The 27,022-nt window shown below is 39.8% G+C and overlaps 1 protein-coding gene across 6 annotated transcripts in view; it reads right to left on the bottom strand.

The window, feature by feature from the left end:
* Window positions 1-27,022, bottom strand: part of TTC7A (tetratricopeptide repeat domain 7A) — a 267,166-nt gene that overhangs the window by 122,883 nt on the left and 117,261 nt on the right. For all 6 annotated transcript variants that reach the window (XM_073339137.2, XM_073339138.2, XM_073339139.2 and 3 more), the window contains 3 exons: window positions 21,553-21,610; window positions 16,942-17,014; window positions 9,489-9,649 (listed from right to left, as the gene is read on the bottom strand). In XM_073339137.2, the coding sequence (XP_073195238.1) occupies window positions 9,489-9,649; window positions 16,942-17,014; window positions 21,553-21,610 (292 nt within the window). The remainder of the gene's footprint in view (window positions 1-9,488; window positions 9,650-16,941; window positions 17,015-21,552; window positions 21,611-27,022) is intronic.

Raw genomic sequence — 27,022 nt, 5'->3', positions numbered from 1 at the left:
CTTTGAGTTATAGATCTAAAATGCCTAACTTGTCCTGGCTGGAGTAATTATCATTATTACTTTTATCATATTATGCTTTGTCATTCATTATTTAAAGTGATACAATCAAATAACAATATACTTCTAGAATGTATCTTTAGCTTGTACTAACCTTAGCAGCGCCAGTTTAAAACACATTAGCTAGAAAACACAACTTTAGACACTGGGCAGATAAAGGTTTTCAAATTCCATTTTTAGCTATAGCTGTAAAATAACTTAAAATTTGAATGAAAATAAATGCAGTTCCAACTAAGACACCAATAGCAAATGATGGAGTAGAGAGTCACATGCATGATTGTGATCAGTAAACATAAATGTCAAAATAATTAGAAAAATAAACTCCCTTTCTTAATAAAAGAGAAAAAAACCCTTAATCACATATGTTAAAATTAAGTATGTTTTTCACTCCACTAAAAACAATTGACTAAAATAGAGTAGATAATGGCAATAACACAGAGTGTCTCTGTTAGAGAAGTAAACAGATTTTATTTATTTTTATTTATCTCTACTGAAGACAGTGTACAAGGTATCAAATGCATGTTTCTGATATCTGTGTTAAAGCCCCAGTACTGATACCTCAAGTTTTGAGATTGGGAATATCTTGCTGTATTATCTCCTGATTGTTCTAAATTTACATATAAACTTTAAATGTGGCTTTAATTGGAGTTTATATATATTTTTTCTTTCTTTATAATAACAATTAGATACAGTGGTCCTGTCAGCTAATTCCTACATTTTTATTTGCAAAAAAACCTAGAGTTTTCATGTGCCTAAGTAGTCCCTGGAATCACAGTTAAAGTTTCTTCCCACTCCTCGAAATCTGAAATGGCACCCCAGTGAGCCAGGAGTGCCCAGAGGGCTGCACAAGGGCCGTGGGCTCTGGCAAGATGCAGCTCCTGTGTGACAGCATGAAGCATGCCTTGAGCCCCATGCCGAGCACCAGGCACCACAAGCCACAGTAGCAGCGCAGAAGTAAGGGTGGCAATACATCATACACCATGCCACCCTTACTTTCGTGCTGCTGTTGGCGGTGGCATTGCCTTGAGAGCTGGGCACCCTGCCAGCACTCGCCAGTATCTGGCCGCCCTGCCACTGCTTAATTTGTTCCTTGGCTGAGCACCGACATCTCTTTCAATACAAATTAAATGCTGGGGAAGCCAGCAGGGCCCAGAGGTGATGGGGTGGGGGAAGCCCAGGGAGCCCACGGGGGTCAGGGATGATGGGGTGGGGGTGGGTACCAAAATACAAGTTTGCCCAGCGTACCATTTTCCCTAAGGCTGGCCCTACTTTAACTATACAGGGTAACTTAATGTTGATTTATTATAGCACTAAACAGAAACTATTACACTATATGTATTTACAGTACAAAAATGCTGCTTTGTATTAGGGTTCAATCTTAGGACTGCTGTAAAAACGAAATCATAACAAAAAAACTAAATCATCATCCTCAGTGAAATAATTGTCTAAGCCAAGAGAAATGCCAAAAGTAGGGAAATGCATCAAAAACCTTAAAAAGCACATTGTATTTTTATAATTCTTTCAGATTTAATAACCTGTGTTATTAGCATCGTAAGTAAGGAGACTGGCTTAATGCATATTTTAAATTGACAGTATTCTTTTAAATAGACAGTATTCTTTTAAATAGTTTTTTCCCTGTATATAAATGACATAACAAATAATTCATACTATTTCCAGAATATACTGATGGTTAATGACAATGTCAATTTTTTTTAAAGTTAATTTTATTAAAATAATTAATCCATCCTAATATGCCCCCCACAGGCTGGCTAAACAGGACGATCCAACATGAAGGCCTTGCGTATTCTGATTTTCACCAACAACTAAATGTGTACGGTCAGGATGAGGAGAAAATATTCAAAACTATATCCACATAGAAATTATTTTGTCTCTCTCAAGTGTATTTCACAAGCACGATACATTTCTGTGCCCTTGTACCCACACTATATGTACAGTACAGTTATATCTTTCCATGTATGAAAACTTACTTTTGTTACTCTAGTGCCAGCTATGTAGTTAATACATTGAAAAAACAAAACAATCTGCAGGTCACTTACAACTGCTATGTTGAGAACATGCCACTATAATGAGCCAGTTTGTAGAAACTTCCCTTAGCAATTTTCACATTCTATTTATAAATGTATCTAGTATGTTCAAGTGCTGAGGCTTTAAAGTTCTCTTTCAGCCCTGCCTTGACTCCTCAGGACTTGAATCTGGAGGAATCAAAAATGCAGTATAATAATGTGAGAACTGTAGCAAACTGTTTTATCACCAGGGCCAGCCTCAAGTTGTCCCGGTGCTTCATTGTGTTCTGGGGAATGACAAATTGTAGACATACAAATATAGTGATCTGATGCTCTAAGGCCTTGTCTACACACAAAACATGTACCATTTTAACTATGCTGGACACAGTCATACTAGTAGGAAGGTGTTTTATACTGGTCACATAGGAAGCAGAATAAGATATAGCAGAATAAGGCATCTTTGTACAGGCATTACTGCATCCACACTCGGGGTTGTATCAATATAACTGTATCAGACAGACAGATAATCACAGCAAAACCGACACTTGTTACCAACACACCAAAACTGTGTGCAGACCTAGCCTAGGCCATGAGTTTACAATCTAGCTGATTCATTTTACTTCAGGGATAATTATCCCTCAGACTATGTCTACGCTACAGAGCCTACACTGGCACAGAAGCCCTTTTCTGATGGAATAGCTGCATTGACACTGGGGATTAAGCCAGCACAGCTACGTAGCTAGGAAGCATGATTTTTTCACTCCCTTGACAGATATATCTATGCCAATATGTGTGTTAAGTGTAGATCACGCCTCAGTCACTGTGATGGTCTAGAACCAAAGGAATACTTCTACCTACTGTACTCAGCAGCATGAGCACAGCTGACAACCAACACCCACAATAGTATTTGCCCAGACCAGTCATGAATTTTCAGTTTTCCATACACAATGTGTATCAAAAAAATCAAACCAATGAAGCATATCTGACTTTGCATCTGCAAACACCTCTTTTATGCCACCTCCTCTGTAGCAAGAAATAACACCCCAGGAATGAAATTACCTAAATAATATAGAGTAGCTGTTCCCTCAATTATAGTCTGGACCAGACCACAGCAAAAAAAATCTCACCAGAGGATTATAAGAGAGGTTCTTAATAAAATTAATGTATTAATGGTGGGGAAGCCAAGGACATTTGCTGTCACCAAACCACCTCTCATCTATTCCAGTATTTCATATTTTGAAGGCTAGCTGTGGTAAGCCCCAAACCACTTTATTATTATCCTTTATGTCAGAAGAACAGTCACATGGCTGCTGCTGCAATACAAATGATTTTCCATGCAAAACACACTTCCTTCTTGTTCTTAGTCTCCAAGATATACATTAGATGCTTCCTGGCCTGCTTAGATATTTGCATTAAGCACACAGTAACTATTTCTATATAGACAAAAAAAAATTAAACCAAAAATATTTAAACTGATAGTTGCTTTGATCTGAAATTTCAGAAAGAGAACGTAGAGGTGGAATGAGCTACAGTTCCCAATATGCTTCCGCCAGCAATTACTTGATAGAGCTGAGCAAATATTGGGGCACCCAGTACTTGACGCATTTAATTCAAAACTGTTGTGAACACAGCTGCTTTTTCACACCTGGTAAGAGCCCTTTTTGCACAGGAGGGAGACTGCATGGGGCCCAGAATTTGCAGGCCTCATAAACATAAGTCCCTCCTCCCCCGCCAAAACATATGGAGTATTCTAACGCCCCTTAAGTCCTCACCTTGACCTTTTCACAGGACCAGGACTCCCTACAAGGGTTAGTGGGGCTGTTCCATTCCATACTTCTAGCCAGGTATGCCCAGGATAATGATAAATACCTTACTAGTGATTATTTTTTTTACATGTTCTATGTATATGACAAAATTCAGTATCAAATTGAAGAGCAGGAAGCAGCTACACACTCAGCCTAATTACATACATCAAGGTAGGAAAATCAGAGCGCAGCCAGAGACACAGGAAACAGCAGGAAATTGCCATAGTTCTTGTTAGGTAAGTCCTTTATTTCTAATGTATTATTCATTCTTTTTGTTTAGTGTGCATACTGAGGTAATACTTACACTTCTTGTCATATCCAGAGCTCCAGGGATATCCTGTGTCTCTTAATGAGGGTTTGATCTTACTTCCTTGATACATGCCACCAGATTGTTTCCTACTGGATTCATCATTAAAAAGTTAGCTCCCAGGCATTACAGAGCTGCCCAGTTCATATCAATGAAAATTTGGAAATATTTTCAGGTGTTTTTAAATGCCATCCTGTAATCTCCTTGTTTAACTTTGCATATGACTCCATAGTCATCCCAAACAGTAGTTAAAAAAAAAAAAAACAACCTCTAGTTTCCTTCAAGTCAATTGCAACTAGAGATCTAGACTACAATTTGGTCTCGCTCTTTGGATAAGACTTACAAAGCAATAAAGCCTTCCTGGATATAATCTGTATTTTTAACCTCTAGAAAAGTTAGGAACAGTCCAAATGGAAGGTTTTCTTTCTATATGACTGCTCAGGTGTATGATCCAAGTCTTCAGTGGGATACATTATTTTTCTAGCAGATACAACTGGGATATTCTATCCTTATCCATGTGTCAGCCTTTCACAGTTCAAGCTACTTCATCAGAGGAATGTAAACACAAAAGATCAGTGGTTCAGCTCCTGCGCTGCTGCGGATGTCAGAGCTGTAAATATGGTGCAATCTTTCCATTTGCCACAGGAGCCTCAATTCCTTCCATTTCCAAGGGCTAGATTTCACCTAAAAAGGTTGCTAATAATGGTCTATGTTGAAGTCCCCTCCCCATTCACCATGGGATCCCCATTCTCTTGCACCACGTCCAACGCAGTTGCCACCGTCTCTCCTTTTTCTGTTCTTTTGCTTTCTGGCTTCTCCTTTTCTCACCTCTTCCCTCCTGCCCAGCTTGTCTCTTTCTCTTTTGTATATTTTTTTCCTTTTTCTTCTTATACTTTGTTCTCTTTGCTGGCTCTTTTCCTACCCCCTTCTGGTGGTTCTGTTACCCCTCTCCACTCCCTCACTTTTCCAGATGGCTACATGTTGCTTGGGGTGGGGGCATCTAGTGGTGCCAACAAGGCTGGGGGAGCCAGAGCAGCAGAGAAGAGAAGCCAGGACTTAAGCCTGCACCCTTGTATATGAGACCTATTCTCATAGCCAGCTACATTAGCGCTCAACAGACGCAGGGAGTGAAGGGGGGCTGTTTTTAAGAAGCCATGTGACAGTGTGTTTGTAGTGTTTGCAGGAGTGGGGATGGGTCTGAGGCCCTGCAGCTTTCACTATCCGCGTCCATTAATACATACTGCCCCCTGACCATCCAAACTAACGTGGCGCTCTTATGGGAGCCTGCCCTTCTACACTGAGCCAGGGAATCTCAGAAGGGTAGGAGAACATACTATTCTCATACTTCAGAGTAATTTGTTTGCCTCAGAGGTCACAAAGGAATTTCCCCCTCATATTTAGCATTATACAGCTGGCCAGGTACATCATGTTTTGTTTGGTTTCTTTGCCTTCCTGTGAAGTGTAAGTTATTCAACACCGGTGGAGGTAGGATACTGGATTAGATGAAGCAGTTGTCTGATCTGATATGGCAAATCCTGTGTCCCTAACAAAAATGGATAGCTTAGTCTTTGCTGCAGTCTTAATCTTCGCTACCTTCTCGTGTTTATAGTCCCCTAGGAACAACTGACTTCTGACTGTAGAGGTGTGAGGACTTTATTATGACAACTATCTTAAAAAACAGGATATATCACAATAACCACTACAATATTTCCCTGCTCAACCATACATATGTGAATGTATTGAACAGGTGTTGGTAGAAGGAATTAACTTTTAGTAACAAAAATTCTAATTTTCACTTTCTCTACAACACAGTGTGCACAGACATGTGTTGAGTAGCTTCAAGAATGAGGCAAGGATACTAATGTCAATTGCAAAAGGCAGTAGTTGATAAAACACCCAAGCTATATAAAAAACACCAGAGAAATACAGGCAAGCGCTGAATGGAGCGAGATATTGAGCCAGCCCCTACCTCTACCAAAAAATGGCATGGTATCTTTAATGACACCACCTCAGTTTTTAAGATCTTATCTGAAAGGCCATGACATAATAAACTGCAAGGAACTCAACTTGTCTCCCTCAGAAGGATGAAAGGCTGAATCAACAGTGATGCAATTTGAACCTATGGCTCCAAGGAGTCTCTGTTATTTCAACCTTGGGTCTTAGACAGCCAAGCTATTCCCTCCAGCTGTACGTTACAATACATGACCTTCTTTCCTCCCAAACTAGACTATTCCCACAAATCAGGTCATACAAAAGCATCAAAGAAATGGTGAAAGTCTGAAGAATTATCTAGAGCCGAAAATTAGTTTCCCTTTAACCAAGAAGTTCTTCAAAATATCAAACTATTTGGGAGGAGAGTACTTGTGGCACCTTAGAGACTAACAAATTTATTAGAGCATAAGCTTTCCTGGGCCACAGCCCACCTCATCGGATGCTTAGAATGGAACATATAGTAAGAAGATATATATATATATATATACATACAGATAAGTTGGAAGTTGCCATACAAACTGTGAGAGGCTAATTAATTAAGATGAGCTATTATCAGCAGGAGAAAAAAAAAACTTTTGTAGTGATAATCAAGATGGCTCATTTAGACAGTTGACAACAAGGTGTGAGGATACTTAACTGAGGGAAATAGATTCAATATGTGTAATGACCCAGCCACTCCCAGTCTCTACTCAAATGCAAGTTAATGGTATCTAGTTTGCATATTAATTCAAGCTCAGTAGTTTCTCATTGGAGTCAGTTTTTGAAGCTTTTCTGTTGCAAAATCAAATAAAAAAGGCTGACAAAGGAGGTGCTGTCATCATCATGAATAAGTTGGAATATGAACAAGAGGCTGCTAGGCAGCTCTCTAACTAAACATTCTACAAGCCATTATCCTCTGATCCCAATGAGGATTGCCAAAAGAAACTACACCATCTGCTCAAGAAACTCCCTGAAAAAGCACAAGAACAGATCTGTGCAGACACATGCCTAGAACCCCAACCAGGGGTATTCTATCTGCTTCCCAAGATCCATAAACCTGGGAATCCTGGACGCCCCATCATCTCAGGCATTGGCACCCTGACAGCAGGATTGTCTGGCTATGTGGACTCTCTCCTCAGGCCCTACGCTACCAGCACTCCCAGCTATCTTCAAGACACCACTGACTTCCTGAGGAAACTACAGTCCATTGGTGATCTTCCTGAAAACACCATCCTGGCCACTATGGATGTAGAAGCCCTCTACACCAACATTCCACACAAAGATGGACTACAAGCCTTCAGGAACAGTATTCCCGATAATGTCACGGCAAACCTGGTGGCTGAACTTTGTGACTTTGTCCTCACCCATAACTATTTCACATTTGGGGACAATGTATACCTTCAAATCAGCGGCACCACTATAGCATGGCCCCACAGTATGCTAATATTTTTATGGCTGACTTAGAACAATGCTTCCTCAGCTCTCGTCCCCTAATGCCCCTACTCTACTTGCGCTACACTGATGACATCTTCATCATCTGGACCCATGGCAAAGAAGCCATTGAGGAATTCCACCAAGAATTCAACAATTTCCATCCCACCATCAACCTCAGCCTAGACCAATCCACACAAGCAGTCTATTTCCTGGATGCTACTGTGCTAATAAGCAATGGTCACATAAACACCACCCTATATCGGAAACCTACTGACCGCTATTCCTACCTACATGCCTCCAGCTTTCACCCAGACCACACCACGGGATCCATTGTCTACAGCCAAGCTCTATGATACAACTGCATTTGCTCCAATCTCTCAGACAGAGACAAACACCTACAAGATCTCTTTCAAGCATTCTTAAAACTACAATACCGCCTGCTGAAGTGAAAAAACAGATTGACAGAGCCAGAAGAGTACCCAGAAGTGACCTACTACAGGACAGGCCCAACAAAGAAAATAACAGAATGCCACTAGCTGTCACCTTCAGCCCCCAACTAAAACCTCTCCAGCGCATCATCACAGATTTACAACCTATCCTGAAAAACGATCCCTCACTCTCACAGCTCCTGGGAGACAGATCAGTCCTCGCTTACAGACAGCCTCCCAACCTGAAGCAAATACTCTCCAGCAACCACACACCACACAACAAAAACACTAACCCAGGAACCTATCCTTGCAACAAAGCCTGATGCCAACTCTGTCCACATATTTATTCAAGTGACACCATCATAGGACCTTATCACTTCAGCCTCGCCAACAGCAGCTCGTTCACCTGCACATCTACCAATGTGATATATACCATCATGTGCCAGCAATGCCCCTCTGCCATGTACATTTGCCAAACTGGACAGTCTCTACCCAAAACAATAAATGGACACAAATCTGACACCAGGAATCATAACATTCAAAAACCGGTAGGAGAACTCTTCAACCTCTCTGGCCACTCAGTAAAAGATTTAAGTGTGGCAATTTTGCAACAGAAGAGCTTCAAAAACAGACTCCAGCGAGAAACTGCTGAGCTTGAATTAATATGCAAACTAGATACCATTAACTTGGGTTTGAATAGAGACTGGAAGTGGCTGGGTCATTACACATATTGAATCTACTTCCCTAAGTTAAGTATCCTCACACCTTGTTGTCAACTGTCTAAATGGGCCATCTTGATTATCACTACAAAAGTTTTTTTCTCCTGCTGATAATAGCTCATCTTAACTAATTAGCCTCTCACAGTTTGTATGGCAATGTCCAAATTCTTTGTGTGTGTGTATATATCTATCTATCTATCTATATATCTTCTTACTATATGTTCCATTCTACGCATCCGATGAAGTGGACTATAGCCCACGAAAGCTTATGCTCAAATAAATTTGTTAGTCTCTAAGGTGCCAAAAGTACTCCTGTCCTTTTTGCGCATACAGACTAACACGGCTGCTACTATGAAACTTATTTGGGAGGGGGTAATTTTATATTTGTCTCATGCTCACTCTACATTTATTTAAAAAAAGCATATGAAAAAGTACAGATCGTCACATGTAAGAAAAATTATACAAATACATCAAAACAAACAAACCCTGGTTTACCCATTACATAATTAATCTCTCAGAAAGGCTCTTGAGACAGTACACAGAATAATACATTGAGCCTAATGTTTCACTGTTACTCCAGTTTTATACCGGTGTAATTGCAATAGAGTTCAGCTGCCGTAAAACTAGAGTAATGCTGGGAATAAGGCCCTTGTGTAAGAATGTTGGATCTGGTAGGCAGATGTGATCTCATGCCTGGAGATACCAAACCATTTTAGACAATACATGCAAGCAACACCACTTACCAAAAGCTCTCTGGGTACTCAGCAAGAGCCATGTTGATGACATCGAGTGCATGTTGATAGTGCTTTTGGGCTGAAAAAAGGAGAGCCAGTAGATGAAGTGAATTCATATCATCTTTGCACAGTTTCAGTGCTTCCTGAAGGTGTTCTATAGCATCAGAAATCTAAAAAACAAGAAATATTTTACCACGAGTCACATATCTGATCTTTCCCAAAGGTATGAAACTTGTTACACACTCATGACCATTAGATATCTTAGCATCCTACTTGGGAATGTGGTGGGAAAACTGACTTTTGCAAGAAATTTAGCTGCCAGCCCAAATTAATGGACTGTCAGCCTAGGAAAGCATGACAAAATGGCTGGGGATGAGAAAAGGAGTTTTTTGCCCTAGTATGTAATAGGTGGCATGCAGCAGCTATTGCAAGGTTTCAGAAGAGGTGGGAGTAGTACACATGACCCAATATTCCCCTTATTGCTTTGGCTTTTTTGCTTCTATGCTGTGCACAGACTCAATAGCCATACCCCTAACATGACCAATCCCCATCTCCATGTTCAGTCATGGGGAACTGCCAGGGTCTCTTTGCATGGTGTGAACATATACATTATTTCTGATTTACTTTGTGTCTTATGATCACTGCACAAGGCCACTCATGATTTGGCCCAGGAAAGTGAGATGTGAATGATGAAAGTCAAAGGGTAAAATATGGTTAAGATTCAGAACAATGTCAGGAAGGAGAAATGTCTCTGTTAGCTGCAAGGTAAAGTGCAGTCCTGATACATACAACAAAGGAACATCATTAGAATCAAGTTCCCACCTGGTAGAAATCTTAAATTCTATAATGAATGCAAATGCAACTTCCAGTCTATGTGGTCTGGCATCCTATCTTTATGCTGTCTGTTTATGAAGGAAGTTATGAATAGAAATCTTGTTCCTTGGTTATTGGTAGCAAGTTTTATGGAGGAATTTTGTCACCATATAGAACATCTTCCAAGGTGTGAGGATTTGGGATTAAATCACCCAGAATTAGCGTTCACTCATGAATGCCTAAACAAACAACATTGGAGGATATGCCCGACAATGTGGAATTTCGCTATTCTTTTCCTTATATTCCCATTTTTCGGCTACCTGAATTGTAGTTCCTTCTCTCGTCCTATTTGCAAACTTTTTACTCAGATAAGATTGCCTAGCATTCCACGATGCTGGCGTTGTCATAACTTCCATAGATCATTCCTGGAAAATAGATTCTATGTCATAAGGTACAGTAGCAACCAGAGAAATGTGCAGACTTGCTCTTCCCTCAGAGTTGTGCAAGGAATGTAGGTTTAGGGGTCCCCAGGTAAAAAACGGTTGAGAACCACTGTGTTAATGCACCCACAAAATTTAAGTATACATGAGTTTCATCACATTTGCAGGCAAAAATTGGCTAATTGTGAGTCTGACTTATGCATGCAGATAGCTTTTTGAGTTTTCCATGGGCAAACTGACATCCTTACAAGTTTGGCAGATGGGTTAATGGAGGCTGGCTGGCAATTTGGTCCTAAATAAGGAAATCAGAAGCTTTCCAGCCAGCACTGGGGCTGCACTAAGGTGGCATAACATCAGCTATGGTCATTCCTTCAAACCTATGACTGTCAAGCCGATAATCACATGATGCTGAAATGAATGCAGTCTAAACATATTTTTCACTCAACTGTAGGATAAGCCCTTTCTTTTAGCATTTACATCTCTGATGGATAACTCTTCCCTTCAGTTCCAAAAAATGCTAAGACCCAGGACAAGAGCTATCTGATTTGTTGTCTTTCTCCTTATTCTAGATTTACCTTTATTCCAACTTCTCATTGGATTGATTAAAAATTCTCTAGAGAAAATGAAGTTCCATTTATCCGAGTGGCTAAAGAAACCAACTTGCATTTGTTTAATCCAATATCTTCCAAAGTAACACCTACACCTTCCCCCCCCTGCCCCCGCCCCAAAATGTAGCAACAAAATTAGAAGATCCTCCTGGTGTTTATCGAAGTCATAAGGAAAGATCTGATTTTTTTTTCATCTCAAACATGCCTACCACTTGATTATTTAAGTATAGCCAGAAAGGATTTCTTAGCACAGTAACAATGTTAGTACCAACACAGAATCCGCCTCCTGCTGCATAATTAGGAACAGTGGACAAACACAGATGAGAAAAATAGCACTTAATAATGTCAACAGACTCTACTCCTTTACTGGACGCATTATACAAATGAACGTGCAATAGACCAGACAGAGAAAAATTATGAGGTAAATTTCCAGAACAACACCACCAAAATACTTGGTAGAAGTCAATGCAAACTTCTTTGGAAAGGCAGAGACTAATTATCTATTGACAGATGCAATAGCTTATTCATTTGAGTAGCTATGGAATATGGGAAGCCTGGAAGTTTGAAGCCCAGATGCGGTTCTGAATCTCCATGGCTGTACCGTAGGTAGGTTGCCAGCTCAAATTCCCTGCCAGTGCTGCCTTAACAGCAATCCCATCTCAGCTGCACCACAAGTCCCAGCAGGAACTACGGTAGGAAGATTATCTGATCATTATTCGGTTAATAAATACATGAACAACATTTTGCAGGACACATGTGTACAAATATTGTGTATGTTGCAATGATTGAGCAACAAAGATATTGCTATAAAACAGAGCTGGTGCCTTCCAGCACTTGCAAAAATTGCCACACAGTGGAGGCCATTTAGGGATCTGGGGCAAAAATTGGGGACGGGTCCTGCTTTGAGTAGGGGATTGGACTAGATGACCTCCTGAGGTCCCTTCCAACCCTGAGATTCTATGGTTATTTACAACACTGCCTCCTATCTTAGGGTTTATTTTGATACACATTTGCTTAACAAACAGGTTGGGAGGTTACCTTTCTGCTCCTGTTCATATGCATGAAGTATGAAGACTTTAAAAGCAATTTGCAATGGCAGAATATAGCTTTATATTTAGAATGATTCAAGTACAATATTTCAGATGCAATGACTTCTGGCCCCTTAGATTACATGGCTTACCAACCCCAGTCCTGCCAACTTCTGTATCAACTGTGAGTTTTAGGTCATTAATGAAACACTAATATTTGGCAAATCTTTTGTATTTGCAATGCCTATTATTTCATGCTATAGGATAGGGATTATAGAAAGGAGAAATTTCACTGGCTAACAAAATTTCCCATTAGAAATAGCCTTGAACCAAAATACTAAACACCCAGAGATTTAGCAAAGCGAGGATCCAAATTGTCATGACTTGGGCTCATATTTAGCTCTTACTGCACAGGAAGCTGGTATATTTGCACAGGATGGTAATTCGATTGCTATCAGAAGTCCAAGCCAGGACACACAGAGACTGTGTGATGAAACTCAGCCTGTTTTGGTCAGTCTGAGAGCTAGCAGAGACAATCAAATTACAAGGTCTGTCTGTGTCCAGGAGTCTCATAAGAACACAGGTGACGTGTATGGGATAACATGCCCCCCTAGATTTCTCAGGACGCCGCTTGCTAGGATGCCCAGCAGCGATAGGCAGCAGCTCCCCCTGGAGGTGGCACTCACCATGTGTCCATACAGCATGGGGAGGGAGGAAGCACCAAGGCGGCTGGCTGCAGGCTGAGCACTGAAACAGCAGCAGCCCCCAATGTGCGTATCAAGGAGAAGGCAATTTGGGGGTGTCATATTCCCCCTTCCAACAAAAAGTGACTATTAACTGAAATTCCTGTTAACTGAAATGATCCACCCCAAGCACCATCCCACCCTGGTGGCGCATGGGGGACTGTGCATCCCAACTGCATTGCCCCTTTTGTCGGTCTTGTTTTGAACACTTGCTAAATTGAGTGAGGATCATTCAGGTAGGAAGGGATGGCTGCAAGTCCTGCCAGGGGCTGTGCAGCCACAGGACAGACAGCAGGAGGCAGTTGCTCGTGTATGTTGTCTACATACATATCAAGTTTCGGAGGTGGAGGTGGAGGTAATGCGTGGGGTAGTCATGTGCCCACACAGAACCTTTGCATTGTGCCCCGCACTATCCACAGTTTCGTGTTGCCTCTGCATCAGAAGCTTATTTCTATAAACCCAGGATCCAGTTGTTTATATATTATAACAGTGTTCTGTCTCTTCTCTACCACAGCAGACACCACAGGAATTTTTAGCCAATCTGTTCTCCCTGAAATCATGTTCAAAAGAGGAAAAAATAAAAAGGACTGTAGGAGAAATAGCTTAAAGATGTTTTCCCTACTATTTTGTATTCACTTTTCCCTTATTTAAGTACAGACACTCTTGAAGTGTGTAGATGCTTTCTGGAAATCACCCCTTGAAACTTCAGGTCTTCATTGGCAGCCAGCAGATGAAGTTGATCAGTGACTGCTCTAATCCTCTGGCTGCCTTTCCACTCCTGTTTTCACAAGAAGGAAGGTCAAATCAAACAAAACAACTTCAATGCAAGCCTTAAAATGGTCTGAATACCATTTGTGGTTGTTACGGATCTGACATAAATTTACTTGGTACTCGGCACAAAACATGGGAACCAGGACCAAAAATTAACAGGAGTTCTGACTCCTCAGTGGGGTCCTATTTCCATGGAAACAGACTGGCAAAAACATGGCAAGACTTTTAATGCTGACTTTTCAAAGTGACATTTTAAAATATTCACTCTGCCTTGCTCTTGCTGATGAAAACTCTGTTACCACAGAAACAGGAAGAGGAACACAAATAGCACGTTGCAGTTGAGCACTAGAAGTCTCATTTGTCAATTTCCTTGGTTGACTGCCAAAAGAGACCTGCCAGGGAGTAACCAACACCTGCAAATACTGGCCTTGACCAGGTTCTTCAAGTTTGAGGGGAGGAGGGAGATAAAATAAAACTCTTCTCATAGATCTGAGCATTTTTAAATTGAGATGAATTTTATAGAAAAATGTTCCAAAATATGCCCCAGGGCCCGATCCAAAACCTACTGAAGTCAACTGGAGTCTTTCTGCTGATTCAGTGGTCTTGGAATCAGGCCCTAGAAAAACAAGACTACAATCAAACGTGGATGTCTAATATAACATCACAATTCTCTTTGGTGGTTGAAGGTACTCAGTCCTGTTCCATCCCCACCATGGGGAACACTTATAATCACCCCTGCCTTACTTTCATTTCTTGTTCTTGTGAGGGAAGAAAGTCTGAGTTTTTTCTATTTCCCTTCTCCCTTCCCAGATGTTTACCACAGTGATTTTAAGCACATAGCAGAAACATACACTGCTGAAAATATTCCAGGGAGACCTCTAAGGCTAGGGAGTTTTTCCAACTTCCTTAGCACCTTACTGGCTAAGTTGGTGGTCTTGCTCCATTACAAGAAAAAACAAACTGAACATTTTCAGCTATCTATGGGAGTTTGAGACCTGTATTTTTCAACTGCATTTAAGGTATCTTATTTAGTGTAGTGTGGCCTAGTGGACAGAGCACTGGATTAGGATTTAGAAGATCTGGTTCTATTCCTTACTGTGCCACTGGGTTTTGTTGAGCAAGTCATTTACTTTTCTGTGCCTCAGTTTCCAAATCAATGCTACTGACCTTACTTGTAAAGGGGTTTGAGAGCTATGGATGGAAAGTGCTATATAAGAGCTAGGAATTACTATTATTAGTAACTAACTTTAAAAACAACAGATCAGATTTTTCTCAGCAATAGACATTTATGGCCAACTGCACAGGACTGGACTCTTTATTTCTTAGCACTTTGTTACACCCTAATGAAAATTTTGTGACATTCAGTAGTTAATACAACCGGTCAGAGGTTAAAAAAAAAAGGGAGGGGGGGAGATAATTTATCCTGCAGTTAATCAGAAAAAGAATATGTTAGATACTTTAATTAAGGATATTAAAAATGCATTACCTAATGTTTATCATTAACTAAATTGGCAGAAGAAGAACAGGATATTTTACAGCAGTCTAAAAATAAAGATGTCTCAGGTATCTCTACTTGCTCCAAGCATGCTTTAAAGATTTATACCCTGCTAGATGGAGAAGAACTGGAGCAGCATAGCAAGGACCAGACTGACACAACAGAGGTATAAGGTTCACACATCTAGTGATCGGGGATAAGTGGTAGAATATCAAGGAGAAACATACAGGTGGGGAACGAGATAACAAACAAAGTGGGTGGGGGAATAACAGACTGAATGAAAAAAAAAACCCAAGAGGAGAGGGAGATGATGAAATGAGAGGTGAACAGCAACATTAAGACTAGCACCTGGAAAAGAGAAAGGGAAACAACTTAAAACCTGATGAGTTAATAAAAGGGGGAGGAGGAGATTATTTCAAAGAAAATCTCATTTTTATTTTTATGGGTAGTGACTGAAAATATCTATTACAATATTCTTTTAGCATTTTTATTCTTGAAAGGGACTAAGGAAGAAGCAGAGCAGACTGCCTAAATGAATAGCCAAAAACTATCACCAAAAGAAGAGTAGCTGGATATTGTCTGAATGAAAGACCTGAGTAATCTGCACTGTCAGGCATACAGTAGTTGATGACAAAGTCAAACCAGCTGTTTTAATGATCCTTTCTATTGTATTCAACCTTGCAGCACACTGCTCTTATTATGAAAGTGTTACAAAAATGACATTAAGAGTGTGCACACTTGCACCAATTAGTTCAACCTAATGAACAAACAGCTCACCTAATTAGCTTGGGAAAGTAAGCAGTATCTGACTGTTTGACTCTGCGGTATAGACTAGGGAAAGGAATCTGCAGTGAGCAGAAAGCCTGCTAAGGAAGGAAAATAAGATGATCAAATTTTCAAATCTATCTAAGAGGGTTCTTAATAAACAGGACTTATTTAAATAAAAGGTATTGGCTTTGAAAAGAAAAAAGACAAGCGTTTTCTTTAACACGGCATCATTTTCTTGAGCTGAGACCTGCAGTAACATTTGACTGCCAAATAATCCTATTGCCCGGAGGTTTCCAGAGCTCACAGAAATTTTGACTAAAGATGCTGAATTATGGAATAAGCAAGTCCTTAATATGGATAACCTGAGAATTGGTGCGATATAGTAGCTTACCAGGAACAAGACAGCGTTTGGGTAGGAGGGGACTACGACAGGGGGCAGGGTACTTCCTGGTTCCTGAGGAACAAGAATTAAATACCTGTAGTTCACCTTCGCTCTTCCCTTCCCAGATACTTAAAGCAGGACCGATAGGGCACTCCTTGGGATACAAAGCTGGATGAATGACTTTGAATAACCATGCTTGGTAACAGGATTGCAATGAGCCCCAAGCTGGGGAGTTTCTGCTTACATTTATGTGAACTTATTTTGATTTCCTGGTATCAACCTTGTTCAATAAGAAAAAAAACAAACAAACAACGATGACTCTGATTGGGTTTGGTTTAATTCTGTTGAGTCACTCCACCAGCTTCTAGTGACTCAATGGCTGACTGTACTGAAATTGTCAGTCATTGCACATACCTGTCTGACAAGAGCCAGCTGCAACGAGACGTAGAGGATGATTTGGTGGTCTTCAGGGGCCAACTGATGTGCTCTGTAAAAACAAATGAACAATAAGAAAAGGGAAGTGAGTGTCATATTGTACTTTTCATAATCTTCTCTGCCAGAAGGAAGCCACAAATTACTTATATATAAAAGCACATTCCAAGAAGAATTCTACTCCCACAAGTGCAGAGCAGATAGTAACCAGACAGAGAAGTGAGTGCTCTGCCAGCTGTGCCAAGCTCATGAAACCAGCAAGCAGGAACAGCAACAAAAACACCACGCGTCAGGATTTTATACAGCCAGATGCTAAGCTTCACACACTCGCAGAGCACCATTCTGAGAGTGTGCGATGGATGAGTTATGGCAGGGCCTTTAGCGATCTGACTATGATGGAGAAGAGGGCTGTGCAAATCGGCAGCTTCTAATTCATGACCTGCATCCTTTGTGACACTGTTTTAAGCGATTTAGGCCAACTGAAGTAACACTCTAACTGCCTTCTATTACGGACACTAAAACACAGCAGCAGCTCCCTTTCTCCCTTCCTGGATGTTTTAATGAGATTTCTACAAACAGAGAGGGGTTAATACTGAAAATAAAAAGCATTCACTGCTGGTATTTTTACCACTTTTTGTATTTCAGGAGCCTAAGAGGCCCCAAGATCAGAATCCCATCATTTGGGTTTCCTTTCAGGATTTCTGAAGAGTCACTCAGATAACACTCTTAAAATTGTTACGGACTCCACTGCAGCCGACCCAGCTAGTTCATCTCCTCGTGCTCTTTTGCAGTAATACCTTTACACAACAGGTAAGTCTGATCATACCACACTCTTTCTAACTCTTTCGGCTGTGTGCCAACAAAGAGAGAACTCTGCACTTGTATTGCCCTACCATAAGCAAGTTCAGCTGAAGAGTATATGAGGGAGGAATGAAAGACTGACAAGCATGGCAGCTAAGCACTGCCAAACTATTCATTCACTAAGATTTAAGAGTTACTGCAGGAAACAAAAACCACATACTATTTCAATATCAGTTACCACAAAGCTATAGCCATAGCTTATGAGAAAAAAGCAATTGCATTGATGATTTTAATTAATGGCTCTAGAATCAATTAGTTTAACTTGGACAAAGAGAGCCCTTTATCTCTGCTTGTTTAGAACTTCTCTCTGAACCTGTGGCCAACATGATCCACACCAAAGATATTATTCATCTGATTAGGATTTGACATTGGATATATCATGTTGCACTGTGTATAAGCAACATACTGATCCTTTTACCAAAGACCAAATCCAACCCTGATCCTGACTACTGGGGTAGGATGGGCTGCCTGTTTTTTTTTTAATGTAGTTATAACATCTTCAACAATAGATGGAAGGGCTAAAAAAGGGGAAAAGTTCACAGGGGCATACGTGAACACTGACTGACAATGGCTTGGGAAAGAAAGAAGAGCTTCTATTTTGTTGCTCAGCATCCCCTTAAAGGGCATTAAAAAAAAATCAAACTGATGGAATTAGGCTTCCAGCTGAGAGACCCATGTTTAAGGATGGCTTCAGGATCCTAAATCATGGGCTGAGAATCTACATGTACTTTGGAACTGATAAACATGTACTCACTGAGACACAGGGTATTAGCTGGCTGACTCTTTCAATGACCCCGCTTGGCTGAACTATGAGTATCTGATGTTGTCTAAAGACTTATCAGTTTCCTAGCTAGAGTTAAGACACCAGGAAAACAAGTCGCAGTTAGTGGGAAAGGTCAAAGAATAAAAATAAATACAGTTAAAAAGCAAGGCAGCACAGCAATTACATGGAAATAGCACGGTCATGGAGTTACTAGATGAGTCTAGGTATGTGTTACTTAAAAGAAAAGAGACTTAGTAAAAGTTGCACTTTCTTGCTCTTCAGATTACCACGTGGTGAGTATCCAGAGTCACATCTGTTGACTTTAGTGACAAAAATAAGTTTTTACTACTATATACTGTTACTGCTGCAAAGCCAGCACGGATGACAGTGAGCCGGATTCTATTCCTTCTTGTGTAACATCAACAGAACTGTTAACTAAGATACAATTACAGAGTCAATCAGTATATCTGCACAAACTCCCTGAATACAAAGCAATTGTCCAGGTGTAACCGAGGACAGATTTTTGATCTGCAGAATCTCTATTATAGAGGATGATGTACAAGAAAAGAATTCAGTCTGACTTAAAGATCCTGTGTTGAGTTTAGAAGCCCTGATAACACATACCTTTAAAGAGCTAAGATAGACAGAGTTTGTGAGATTAGCAATTAGGAAAAAAACTTTTTCCTTATAAACTTGAGATACATTAAACTTGGAACCTCACAAGGTCATTCTTACCGTTAACTTTTCATAATAGATTTAAAACTCAATTTTTGTCTTGTTTTGTAATTTAAAAAAAAAGTGATACCTCATAAAAGTTAGCTTTTAAATTTAGCCAAATGATCTGCTGCATTCTTGCTATTGTAGGAGTGATTTGGAAAGACTATTGCTGGGATCAAAAAGATTTTTAAGTACATCAGAAGCAGGAAGTCTGCCAAACTATCGGTGAGGTCATTAGACAATCAAAATGTTAAAGGAGCATTTAAAGAAGACATGGCTGTTGTGGAGAAGCTAAGTGAATTCTTTGCATCTGTCTTCACTGCCAAGAATGTGAGGGAGATTCCCACACCTGAGCCATTTTTTTTTAGTTGACAAATCTGAGGAACTGTCCCAGATGGAGGTTTTAACAGAGGAAGTTTGGGAACAGATTGATAAATTAAATATGAATAACTCAGCAGAAAGACCTCAAGTATGAAATTGCAGAAACACTAATTGTGGTATGTAACCTGTCACTTAAATCAGCCTCTGTACCAGATGACTGAAGAACAGCGAATGTAAAAAAGGCTCAAGGGGTGATCCTGGTGTGGTAAGATGTTGGTTGCGTGTGTGTTCATTTAGTGTGCTGTCCCACCTCTGAGCAGGCAATTACAGGTCCATAAGCCTAACTTCAGAATCAGGCAAATCAGCTGAAACTGTAGCAAACAGCAGAATTAGCAAACACAGATGAACACGATAAGCTTTTGTCTTTTTTGTTGAAGAGTCAACACAGCTTTTGTAAAGGAAATCATGCCTAACCAATCTACTCACATTCTTTCAGGGTGTTAGCAAGCATGTGGACAAGGCTGATACAGCTGATACAGTGTACCTGGACACTCAAAGACTTTGATGAGGTCCCTCATCAAAGGCTCTTAAGCAAAGTAAGTTGTCATGGGATAAGAGGGAAGGTCCTCTCATGGATTGGTAACTGGTTAAAAGATAGGAAACAAAGGTTAGAAATAAATGGTCAACTTTCACAATGGAGAGAGGTAAATAGTGGAGTGTCCCAAGGATCTGTACTGGGATCTGTACCATTTAATATATTTATAATGATTTGGAAATGGTGGTGGACAGTGAGATGGCAAAATTTGCAGATGATACAAAATTAGTCAGGATAGTTAAGTCCAAATCTGCCTGGAAAGAGTTACAAATGGATCTCACAAATGGGTGACAAAATGGAAGATGAAATTCAATGTTAATAAGTGCAAGTAATGCACAGTGGAAAACATAATCCCACGATATGCATAAATTGATTGGGTCTAAATTAGCAGTTACCACTCAAGAAGGAGATCTTGGAGTCATTGTGGATAGTTCTCTGAAAACATCTGCTCAATGTGCAGTGGCAGCCAAAAAAGCTAACAGGATGTTAGAAACCATAAGGAAAGGGATAGATAATAAGACAGAAAATATCAAAATGCCACTTTATAAATCCATGGCACAACCACACCTGGAATACTGTGTACAGTTCTGGTTGCCCCATCTCAAAAAAGATATATTAAAATGTACAGAGAAGGGAAACAAAAATGATTAGGGGAATGGAACAGCTTCCATGTAAGACGAAATTAAAAAGACTGGCACTGTTCTGCTTAGAAAAGAGACAACTAAGCAGGGATATGATAGAAGACTGTAAAATGAATGGTGCAGAGAAAGTGAATTGGGAAGTGCTGTTTACCCCTTCAAATAACACAAGAACCAAGGGTCACCAAATTCAATTAATAGGGAGCAGCTTTAAAACAAACATAAGGAAGTACTTCTTCACGTAATGTACAGTAAACCTGTGGAATTCATTGCCAAGGGATGTTGTGAAGGTGAAAAGTATAACTGGGTTCAAAAAAGAACTAGATAAGTTCATGGAGGATATCTCCATCAATGGCTAATAGTCAAGATGGTTGGGGACGCAACCTCATGCTCTGAGTGTCCCTAAACCCCTGATGGCAGGAAGCTGGGACTGGACCACAGTGGATGGATCACTTGATAATTGTCCCATTTTGTTCATTCCATCTGAGTACCCAGCACTGAACACTGTTGGAAGACAGGATATTGGGCTAGATGGACCATTGGTCTGACCCAATATGCCCATTCTTATGTACTATATTAAAAACTGAGATGTTGAAGCTTTTTGCAGAGCATATATATATTTTCAAAAGAACTAAAGAACTATTTTGGATTCATCCAAAAAGCAAAAGCAAACAGCAGCTAGTCAGGCTCTTTCTCACCTCTCCAAAGTTTGAAGGGCTTTCTTGTGCAATTTGTCTTGAGAGCATTTCAGGGTAGCTGCAGGACAAGACACATATGGTTATTTAACAGTTAGACAGAGAAAACTTGCAATACATTTTAAAATGTTAGCATACAATAGCAGAAGGATATTAGCACTTGTATGTAAAGGTGTGACAAACCCAGTTTTGTTTTTGGAGAAAAATGACAACAAAAAAACATTTTTAAAAATATCTGTTGGGTTTTTCAAGGAATTTCCCCTTCCTCACATTTAAAAAAAAGGCTTCTCTGTGACTCTGAAATGTTTTCATTAACATAACACACATAATTTAAGGGCTTTTTTAAACTAGAAACATCAGAGCCAGACTTTTGGCCCTAGCTGCTTTGTGCTAACAGTGCCCAAAGCCCCTGGAAAGCTACCCTAATGGGGCAGCTAACTAGGTAATGCCATGACTGAGGTATACCCAGCTCTCCACCACCTTCGATCCACTTCACACAGGGAGTGTGCCAGGCTGAAGAGGGGGAATGTCAGGGGTAGAGCTCATGGTGCTCTGCCAGATTCTCAGCCAGTGCAGCAGTCTCTCTGTGCTTACTGCAAGTCCTTAGGCCGCTACAAGTTATGCTAAGCATGGTTTTTGTCCCCAGTTGCCTCCTGTACTCTCCCTTCAGCCGTGCCAAGTGTGAACTCAGCACAGATAACAGGTTTCACAGTAGCAGCCGTGTTAGTCTGTATTCGCAAAAAGAAAAGGAGTACTAGTGGCACCTTAGAGACTAACCAATTTATTTGAGCATAAGCTTCCGTGAGCTAAAGCTCACTTCATCGGATGCATTCAGTGGAAAATATTTTTTCATTTTTTCCACTGAATGCATCCGATGAAGTGAGCTGTAGCTCACGGAAGCTTATGCTCAAATAAATAGGTTAGTCTCTAAGGTGCCACTAGTACTCCTTTTCTTTCAGCACAGATAAGGATCTGACTCATTGGGCTCTAATTTCTATCTGTAAAGTAATTCTAAAAAAGGTAAAATGGAAGTGTTCAAGATTCTTGTTATGCCAGTTAGGAAATGATAAATGTAAGGAGCTTTGTAGGGCCCTAGACTAGAGGGCAGTGGGAATGGATAGAAGATTGGAGAGAAGGGTACAGCTTATGGATGTAATTCATTGTTATTGGATACTGAATAGAAGGGTATTCAAATTGTTACGGAGGCTTGGTTTTCTAGAACCTAAAAACATCTGCCAAGTGGGCTGGGCATCTGATAGCATTGTACTGTGTTAAGCAGGCTAGCTCATATTGCCTTTCAGTCTTCAGAGTTCACAAGGAGGTTATTTCTTATTCTACATGCTGCTGATTAATACTGCAAAGAGGTGATTAGTTTTTAGTGAAGACCAAATATCAATATATGAGTTTATCTGACTCAGCATGCCTCAAGTTGATAGAAGTGACAGGAACAAATGACATAATGCAAGGAAAACACATTATTCTTTGAAAGTCAAGTAAAGTACAAGCACTCTCAAGAGTTAAGTAGAAAAACAGAGGATTCATGCTCATAAAAAATGCAGATAAACATTTTCTTCAGATTCTCCAAGATCAAACATGCCATTGAATGAAAAGCAGAACACCAGTAAGTTCGCTAATACTGCAAAGTCAGACATTTTCTATGCCAACATGGTTAGCAAAATATAGCTGCAATGATAATTTAAGTTCTTTTTAACATCCATTTCAATCTGGAGCAGTATCAGTCAGTCTTCATCACCCAAAAAATTACAGAAAGATCAACCAGTGATTATGCATAAAACATCTTGAAAGGCAGAGACGTGATAAGAAAATTGAAGCCCGCTTCTTTTTTTAATTTTTACTAACCACATGGGTTAGTAAAAATAAAACACAAAAGGAACAGTTTAAAGAAATGACTGGAGCACTTCACCCTGGATAGCCCACTCCAGACAGACTGAAACTAATGTAAGTAAAGACAGAAAAAAAAAAACCAGAGAAAAAATTTAAAAACTCAACATGGACATTAATGCAAAATGGCTGGTGAAACATGAAAAATGATCTCATAATGGCTACAAGCATCTACCCAGGAAAAAGAAGTCTTCTTACTTAATGCTACTGATTATACGTCCCTTAGAAAAACTACCAAATATTGCGTCCAAGTTGCCATACATGTTAATCCAAGAAGGCAGAGAAAAGTGTGACAAGGAGGAATTTTGCTATTTGTTCAAACAATGAAAATAAAATGAAAAACTCTAGAGAATTTATCAGGTGGAATCACCCTAAACTTCTGATTTCTGGCTGTTCAGCACACTATTTGTACCTCATTTAAAAAGTAGTATAATACCTAAAATATATTGGGGGAGTTCAGAAAGTCTTCCATAAGTATCAACCTCACATTTAGCTAACTGAGAAAGAAGGACTGATGTCAGGTATCCAGTGATACGTAGTGGAACTCTTGAAGATTATGGTTCTGCTCTTCAGCTGTTGCAAATTGGTGTTGCTCCATTGGCTTCAGTGTAATTATGCTGATTCATGCAAGCTGGAAATCTGGCCCTATGTCTCTGCATTTGCATCCAACTACCATAAGCATGCTGAGATATGTGCTGACAATGAGGACTTTTGATCAAAACATACCATGCACTTTATTCAACAGACTTTATAAAAAGCGACTAAACTTCCAAAAACTATTGAAGATGGTTTTGAAGAGACTTGACAGATTACAAACGGATAATACAACTATCACAGTCTCCGTGGAAATGGAGCTTGATTTAATTAAGCCACATGGTTTCAAGGAAAGTTAGGTGCCTTAATACTTTTGAGAATCTGGACCTTAAGAATTACTGAAAATCAGTGGGATTTAGGCTCCTAAATGCTAGATTTTCAAAAGGTGTTCTGGCATCTAAATATTTTTGAAAATCTGGAGCAAAGTCACTTTAGAAAATGGGATATAAGCTCCTTGGGCCTTAGTTCAGGGCAATTTATGCTGCAGCCCAAATTCTTATCATATATCAAATATGAAAGAATGTGGTTTGATTATTGATCTACAGATGAGGAAATTAGGAGTGGTTCACTAATAAACAATGCCTACAGCTTTCTAATATTAGCTTGTGCCCTGAATATACTAACTGTATACAGTTCTTATGGCTAGCTAGAGAAACATTTTCACCTCCATTCCTGATTTGCGACATTGTATGAGACCCAAGGAAGACAAAGTTGGCACTACAGACAGTGACACAACTGGAACAGCAAGGGAAAAAAAAAAAGATACTCTGTTAAAAATGATCCAACCTATCACAACAGATTTTAGCCATAAAAAAACAGCCTAGTGAAGAAACAGATGTGCTGGAGCAATGAAAGATCTGTGTTCCTGAGAATGAAGGAAAAATGAAGGCCTCCTCTGCTGAGTACACCACATCCGTCAGCTGCTTCAGTGAGATTTAGTTCAACAACACGTAAGCAGATCCCTTATGAGAACAAGGGAGCCACATAATACTACACAGATTGTGTGGTGAGCAATCTTGTCTTATCAAGAGGGTAGCTCATATATAAAGGGACTTTTTAAAAGATTTTTCAAAAAAGACCAGAAAATGTTTTAATGATATTCAAAATGATTCTCTCATCCCACTCCTGCAAAGAAACAGTTATGCCAGAAAGTGTCACAAAGCAAAAGGTTTAGTTTTGAATGTTCTATGGCTCTGTCCTAGTGGATACTGCTAAATATTGATAAAGTACGGATTAAAAAGAGAAAGCCTAATCTTAGTCAGAAAATGTCTTACATTCTACCTTGAACTTTCTAACAAAAGTTGTTACGTGGCTTTGAAACAATTTATGAATTAGCACTGAGTGCGCTGTACCAATCAGAAGTCAATTTCAACGGAAAGTTATGGAAGTTAACATATATACACAGACATTTGTGTGATCGTATTTGACATTGTGAATGTGTTTGTACACACGAAAACACACACACTTAATCTTTCACAATATGAAACACAGGGCTTATATTGGGGGTTGATTCTCCTCCTTTCATCCCTTTCAACTTCTACATCATCTCTATGATAAATATTTTATTCTTTATAAAAAAAAAAATTCTCCTTCAGTACAGATTTGGTTTTGGGGATAAAATGTCAGATATTCATGTATTTGGAAACAAGTATGTTTTAAAGGGATTTAATCCATTTTATTAAAAGAAGATAATCTCAAAGAGGGAAGCACAGTCTCTAGTTTCTCTTAAAGAATTTGACAGGCACCTCCACTAAACAGTTGGCCCTGCCTAGTTTAACACTAAAAGCATGAGGTCTGAAAGGCAAAAACTCTGCTATTTCAAGATGAAATTCAGAGGCTAAATTGGACACAAGTGCAGAGCTGCTGTAGTGAAGGTTAAGTGTTTTTTTAATAAATGAGATTGCTGTAGGTCAGAACATTCCTGAACCCTGTTAACCGCCTGAAAACTCAGAGAAGACCGTTCCAGAAGAGAAAGCATTAAAACTCACACTAAAGCTCCTTAAATACTTTGATCATTACAGTGGAGTCCAACAGACTCCTCTACAACTTCATTTATCAGAAACCCTTTATTAAAGTTTCATTACGGAGGATAATCATTTTACTATTTATTTATTAACATATTTAAAAAGTCCATCTGAAAATAGACTCTGAGATATTGTATAATTGTAGAGACAATTAAACAAAATCTGGGCACGATGCCTTGAGAAAGTAGGCCATTATGTAGGACTTAAATGTTTTAAAGGACTTTAGCAAATAATAGAAAGTTCAAGTTGTTTTCAGGAGCAACTGCTTTGGGGTAGTGAAACAGAGAAGGAACTGTGTTATATATTAACAACCACTTTGGAGAGGCACTTCTCAGAGTAGCTGCCCACTGGATCAGATATGGATGTTTAGAGAATCTCAGTGACGTCTACTATGAAAGAGCACAAATATATTTGATCAAGTTACTCTGCTGTGGGGAAGCGTGCAGCAGTACCACCCTCTTTGACAGCAGGAAAGAGTAGAGCCTTTCTGTGATCTGAACTACTGCCCACAGAGACAATACACAAATGGGCCTGAACCTAAGCAAAAGTGGGTGATGATATACTAATGGGCATAGCCAGGTTCATCAGAATGCTTGCTGATTCAGCAACTACTCAAGCAGGTTCGTGTTGGAACATTTGTATTGAAGTCCGAGAGTAAATTAAAAGCTGCTCCTAGATGTGAGCCTGATGAAAAACAGAACTAAAAGCCTTTCCTGCACTCCATGCAATGGGTGTTAGAGCACGTCACGCCTCCATGTGCCAAGCTTCCAGAGCCTACTGAGAATTAAAACCTAATGCTTGGTGCTTGCACAACTCTTTTCCTGTTCAAAGCGCTGTACAAACATTACCTAGTTCACTTTCACCGTGCCTCAGAGGGGTAGAAAAATATTATTTTAATGATAGAGAAACAGAGGCACAGAGAGGTTAAATGACTTGCTCAAATACACAGAGGG

This window comes from Lepidochelys kempii, chromosome 3 (genome assembly GCF_965140285.1).
Source record: "Lepidochelys kempii isolate rLepKem1 chromosome 3, rLepKem1.hap1, whole genome shotgun sequence".
Lineage (NCBI taxonomy): Eukaryota > Metazoa > Chordata > Testudines > Cheloniidae > Lepidochelys > Lepidochelys kempii.
The sequence above is the reverse complement of the archived record's forward strand: the minus strand, read 5'-3'. Positions and strand labels throughout refer to the sequence as shown.